Source organism: Thunnus albacares, chromosome 12 (assembly GCF_914725855.1).
Source record: "Thunnus albacares chromosome 12, fThuAlb1.1, whole genome shotgun sequence".
Lineage (NCBI taxonomy): Eukaryota > Metazoa > Chordata > Actinopteri > Scombriformes > Scombridae > Thunnus > Thunnus albacares.
In genome coordinates this window covers 9,122,583-9,129,083 of record NC_058117.1, presented here as the reverse complement: position 1 = coordinate 9,129,083, position 6,501 = coordinate 9,122,583, and the positions used below count along the sequence as shown (strand labels likewise).

At 39.5% G+C, this 6,501-nt stretch overlaps 1 protein-coding gene across 1 annotated transcript; it reads left to right on the top strand.

Moving 5' to 3' along the window:
• The first annotated feature begins 445 nt into the window (after window positions 1-445).
• LOC122994286 (leptin receptor gene-related protein) lies at window positions 446-3,971 on the top strand. Its single transcript, XM_044368892.1, has 4 exons — window positions 446-595; window positions 937-1,012; window positions 1,883-2,069; window positions 2,282-3,971. The coding sequence occupies exons 1-4, from the start codon at window positions 580-582 to the stop codon at window positions 2,396-2,398; spliced, it is 396 nt and encodes a 131-aa protein (XP_044224827.1). The 5' UTR covers window positions 446-579; the 3' UTR covers window positions 2,399-3,971.
• The last annotated feature ends 2,530 nt before the right edge of the window (window positions 3,972-6,501 follow it).

The window sequence follows — 6,501 nt, the reverse complement described above, 5'->3', positions numbered from 1 at the left end:
TGTCAAATAAAAGTAGTGGAGTGAAAAGTAGTACTTGTATGAAGTACAATACAATGGAAATACTTCTTGAGTAAATGTAATTACATTCCAGTGATAATGAGCTGTGTTAATAAGCTGCAACAATCAGTTGAGCAAATGATGTTTGATTGACCAGTTGATTAATTTTCCCATAAGCAGCTGATGATGAGATGAGGAGTCAATACTCGGCTGCAGTGACGATTTTCTCTGACGAATCAGTGGCCTGCAGTGTTTTCACGTCATATTTTAGTACCGCTCAGCTTTTGCTGTTTTGCAGCTATACCAAAAAAGTTGGTACCAGATACCAGGTATCAGATAACACAACTTTTTCCTAATGGAAAAGCAATAAAAGGCGAGTAAAGTCCAGTTGAGCTGGTACATGTAGTGAAAGGCAGACTGCTGAGCTACTGCAGCTTTAAGACAGTCACCTGATGACAAAGAAGGGAGAAAAAAAACCCATGGAGGAAGCAGGAAGTCGGTCTACCAAGAAGCAGAGCCCGAACACATAAACAATACACAAAGAAACTAAAGTCAAACTGACATATTCACACAGTTATCGCAATGGCGGGTATTAAAGGTAAATGACTGTATGCGTTAACTCTTCAGCTGGAAGTAGAGAGTTTGGTTCATAAAGTGACGCAGACTTTCCTCTATAGCGTGAATGTCTCAAAAACTTTGTTAGCCTAGTGTTGTACACTTTTCCAAAGCTTTGCTGAATCATTTTCGAAAGTTATTACCGCGCTGGCAAAGGATATTAAGATCTGTTAGAAACTATGTGGTTCAATCATTAACTCACCTGACTGAAATTTGAGGTCAGCGTTAGTACTTTTTTCAGTAATGCTAAATGTTAGTGTAGCGTCCATACTACTCATTTAACCTGTTTCTGTTTGGTTTCTCACTGTAATTCTCTTCTTTCAGCACTGGTTGGTTTGTCCTTTAGTGGTGCCATCGGTCTGACGTTTCTCCTGCTGGGCTGTGCACTGGAACAGTACGGGTAGGTTGTAACAAAGTATTCTTAATGTAACAAATGGCTGCAGTATTGATGCTTAAAGGGGTGATTAGTAAATAGCTAGATGGTCCTCTAGGGCTGCAGCTCAATATTATCTCCATTACTGATAAGTTTGCAGGGACTATTTGTTTATTTATATATTTGTGTTTAGTTGTTATGTCTGTAAAATGTTAGAAACTGTCAGAAAGGCCTCTAATAATCTGAACCCCAAGGGGATGTCTTCAAATAGATTGTTGTGTCTGACCAACAGTTAAAAATTGTAAAGATATTTAATTTACCATCCCAGACGGCAAAGAAGGAGCAGCAAGTCTTCACAATTTAGAAGCTGTAGTTTGAGATTGTTGGTAATTTTGCTTAACAAGTACTTATTCATACAATCAAGTAGCTGATTGAAGTATTATAGCTCTACAGTATATTAGACAAAGATAATGTTAAAGTTGATTTATTGAACAGGACAGTTTGCAGTATTAAGCATAAATGATGCACTGCACCAGAGTTAGCTTGAAGCTAAATTGCATCTGTAGTCCATTACAATCAAAACATACAACAGCACAACAACAAATAGCACAAAGCAAAAAAACAAAAAAAACAAAAATGTTATTTACATTTTGGCATTAGTTCAGTTTTATAGACCGGGGAAACGGGGATATGCTAGTGATCTGACAGAAATACACCAAGTTTGCTTCATTTTGTAGTGAAAAGTGTTTGTTTTGAGTGGTTTGTTTTGGTATAAAATGTTTTTGTTGTGCATGTTTATCTCTGGGATATCAGGATCTGGAGACTGAGCAAATTTCTGTGCATCACCATGCATAAATATGAACCGTCCATTTAACTGTTCTACACTTCTTCTTCTAGGGTATACTGGCCGCTGTTTGTCCTGATTTTTTACGTCTTGAGCCCCATCCCAACCTTCATATCCAGACGCCTCGGTGATGACACCGACTCCTCCAGCAATGCATGCAGAGAGCTGGCCTACTTCTTAACAACCGGCATCGTCGTATCATCCTTTGGACTCCCCATTGTCTTAGCCCGCAATAACACAGTGAGTTCTCTCTCTGCATGTTGAAATATTTTGGAGGTTGATTTACATACAGTTAGTTGTAAAATGTTGTATTTGTTAGTGTAGATATATCCACACTGTCTGCACCATATCAGTTGTTATTACATTTCACCCACGCTGTATTCCTTGTAAAAACCAATATATGACTACAGGTAACTTTTGAACACTTCAGTTTAAATATTTCTCTGTTACAGATCCAGTGGGGTGCCTGCGGCCTCGTGATGACAGGAAATGCAGTCATCTTCCTCACAATCCTCGGCTTTTTCGTCGTGTTTGGAGGAGGCGATGACTTCAGCTGGGAGCAGTGGTAGAGTGCCTTTGGATGGTGGTCAGACAGAAGGACGGACGGATGGATGGATGGATGGATAGATGGGTGGTGGGTTGGTGGATAGTTAAATGGATAAACTGCAAACTGAGGGACATATGTGTCCTGCACTCAGTGGGGGGGTAATGCTCAGGTATAGGCCTTTAAAAAGTGTAAAGAAATTATTAGGCGTGTTATCTGGCCAATTTTTATATTAGGAGGTATCAGGGTTGGAGACAACACAACCTGTTAATGTGCCTTATGTCTGGGACCAGAGAGACACTGATGTCTATACCCCCCTCATGCTATAACCCCATCACTATCCACCTTAACCCATGTATTTTAGCTTGTCTTGCATTTGTTTGCAACCCCCAAATCACCTTTCTCATCGCAGCTTTCTGCTATTTCATTATGCCTCAGTTAATCAATTTCATAAAGGGATCCTAAAGAGTAACTCTATTGTAACCTACACTGCATTATCTGTCCTCAATGTTCAAGGGGGAAGTGGCTATACTGAGTTATGCCTTGCTTATTATGATTGTTTCTATTGAAAGTGTAATGGCAGGGCAAGTTATCCTAATTCATGCTATCTGACAAATAGTTGTAGGACTCGTAATCAGGTAAGATATGTTTGTATGGACATCTTGTGTGTTGTTTTTTTTTTTTTTTTGTCGTTTTGCTAGAAGACTTTAAAGCCTTATGTTTTGTTCTGGTGCAATTGTTTACATTCTCACCAAAGATAATTTTTTAGACTGCAAAAAGTAAATGAGCATATGCACCACTAAACTGTGGGTTTTGATCAGTGCTGTGCAGCATCATGATGCTCAGATGCTAGCAGAGGGATTTGAGGAAGCACTGTTAAGTGAATATCTAAGCCTCTATGCTCAGTTGTTGTGTGAACAGTCCAGAGAATCCATTTTATATATATTCCTGCAGACAACAAACAATTTCGTACTATTGGCAAAAGAACATATTGTTAAATAGTGAATTATATTTTACATGTTAAATGCTAAATGCAGTACATGCGTGTCTTTAGGCTAAGTGTCTTTGTTCTAATGGAGAGGGCTCTACCTGCAAAATCATTCATAAGTGCCTGCACGTACACAGTGAATATTTTAATTAATGGAAAAATCACTGCGTCAGTTTTGTGTTTTCGCCATCAGCGGCCATCGAAATCTGTATCTGTAGATCTATACTGCATCCTCATCTTCTTTTTCATCATCATTAACTGACCTTTAATGAGGTTCTGGAGTTTATATGGGTAGCCCACTTCATAGACTATCATCACATCAGATACTATCAATGTTGTGAAAATTCTGCTCACTGTCATATAGTTGCTGATTTGCTTAGTTCCCGATACACAACTGTGTCACAAGGGAAAATGTTATACAGTATGTCTGACAACTGACATGTTCCTTACCGTCTCCAGGGAGAAGCTTTGTTCTTTCTATTGTGACTCCCATAGCCACACTTTAAAAACACTAACGAGTGCTTTATGAGCTCTCAAGTGTTACTTTGTAAGCTCCTGACTGCATTTTGTTTTCTAACATTGATTAAAACTCTCTGTATAGTGAAACAAACTCACAGATTCTGTCTTTCTGTTCGCTGCCGATGTGAGAAGAAAAGTGATTCTTACAGTGGTCGGTGAGGTGGATGGAGAACTTGAATTAACTAGCTGGTGTCTGGGCAGTGCAGCTGATGGATGATGCATTCAAACTAACACCTGTGCACTACTCATGCAGTGCAGCAGCAGTAGCGATTCTCAGTAACTGACTCCCACGAGACACACTGGAACAGAAGGACAGGTGGTGTGTGGGTGAGTGTGTTTTGGGGTTACGTGGACCTCTGTGGTGCCAGACTTTGAGAGCAAACCCTAGGCCCTGTCTGACAGAAATTCAGGTGTGAATTGCTGTTAAATAATGAATACATTCTGCAATATTCAACAAGCAGCATGTAAAACATGTCCATTTTTTTTGCCTAGTAGCCTATAATTTTCACAGAAAAACACCTCTCCACCTCCCTTTCTGTTTTACTCTCTCTAAACACACAAACAAACATTAATATTGAATACAGATTTGCAACATTGCCAACTGTGAGCAAGTTGTATAACAAAACAATGACAAAAAGCTAACATTATCTATTCAGGGTTAGATGGGTTGTGATAAAAATCAACCATGCAGCTGAGCTTGCGTGCAACTTGAGTGGTTTAATTTCACTCTTTGTTCATGTGTGTCAGGAATGCACCGAAACTGCCTCACCAATTTGAGCGTTCAGCTGAGTGCATTTTCTCCTCAAACAAAAGGAACCCACACTCCAAAATAAATTATTTCTATGAAAAACATCTGTGTTTCCCGCCTCCAGTGATTGCAATTCACAAGGGGAAGACACAGCATGTGTGGACTAACTTCCCACAGAGAGAGAGGTTAGCGGCGGTATCAGTGCTGCTGTGTGAAAAGCATTTAGGAAGATTACCAAATGTGTTAACATGCAATATGCTGCACAATGTGTCCTGTATGCACATTATCAGTTGTGTGGAGTTTCAGGAATTAGTTGACATATTAAAGATGACATATTAAGACCTTTGGCTTAAAGTTGGTCTAAGGAAGTAGCTTAAATTCCCAGAAACCATCAAAACAGCTACACCAAGACACATTGCTCTCTGAAACATCAAGACAGGTGAGAGATGGAGAGTGACTGAGAGCTTTTGTGGCTGTCATATTACAGCAGACATTACTCTAACGTTTGAGATATCAACATGATGATCACGGCTAAGTAAAAGTGTTTGGAACCTTGGCACATTTGAGGTACTCTGTAGAGGGTTTCCAAGCCAAGTTTCCACTCCAGTGCTAGTATATGCAAGATGAAGTCCACCAGAACCAGAGAGAGGTGGCTATGGATCAAGAGAAGCCAGCTGTTAACTGCATATTACTCAAAGAGAAGCTAGAGACCGGTATCCCCCAGTTGAGGAAATTAGGTAAGACTGGTGTTCAAAGAAACACTCCTAGGTTACATCACTAATACTGAGAATCAGACATACTCTAAATTCCAAGTATATATACACTAAGGATGCTGCTGCACATCATGATGGCTCACAAGTGAAGGAGGAAAACTGCTAGAAATTGATCAAGTCATACTGAATTTATTCTCAACATAACCTGTGTGAGTGAGAGACAGTGAGGGAAAAAAAGATGAAGGTAAAGATGGAGATGAAGAAAGAGGAAGAGCCCAGGGACACCCATTCATCTCTGTTCCAGGACAGCTGTTGCCTGGCAACAGCCAAGGCATCAAAATTATACTAAAAGACTACAGAATGTGGCCTTATACTAACACAAAACAATGCAGTTCAGAGCAACAGAACAGTGCGAGGCAGCATATTACTGTATGTCGTGTGGTACTGTAATACTGTATAGACAACAGCTGTGGTAAGTTGCAATGTCAAATAAGGCAAAGCAACATAAAGTTAAGTGCAGCTGCACGACTCAGTGCAACACAGCACAGTTCAACCCATCACACGCAATACATCACATCACAATTCAATGGAACATGAGGTAATTCAAAGTGATACATAATTCAATGCAACACACTTTAAAATAGCACACTAGGAAATGAACAACAGACAGGTCTATTAAGGGTACACTACAGAATAGACATAAATAGATATAAAAGTCGTGGAAATTGTGTAAAACTTCATTATAACAAATATTTTTCTTGTTATCTAAGTTAATTATAACATTTTAATATCATTTGCTACTGGATTAGCCAAGTTCATTTACAGTTCTAACGACCTGCCTTCAACACATCATAAAAAATATGAAATAAAAATAAAAATAAAATTTGCCTTTGCCTCATTAAATCATAAGCAGACAATTATACATACAATGCAACTGCTATTTAAAGAGACACTCAACTAAAACACATCAGGGAGTCAATGAGAGACAGAGAGCTGAAGAGTTGTAGCCTCATTAAAGTGGTGGAACAGAGACAGATCCATACACCACTTTGGCTGGAAATCAAATGGATGCAGGCAGCAGTGGGAAGGCGCGGGGCGTGCGCACACACACAAGCCACTGGTAAACGGAAGGATTTGCGTCGTCGGTGTCAAAGCCAATC

What these genes read in the sequence shown, in the direction of transcription:
- LOC122994286 (XM_044368892.1), top strand. An exon ending in TGTGCACTGGAACAGTACGG is followed by an intron (nt 1,013 to 1,882) that starts GTAGGTTGTAAC and finishes TTCTTCTTCTAG; the next exon opens with GGTATACTGGCCGCTGTTTG. An exon ending in TCTTAGCCCGCAATAACACA is followed by an intron (nt 2,070 to 2,281) that starts GTGAGTTCTCTC and finishes TCTCTGTTACAG; the next exon opens with ATCCAGTGGGGTGCCTGCGG.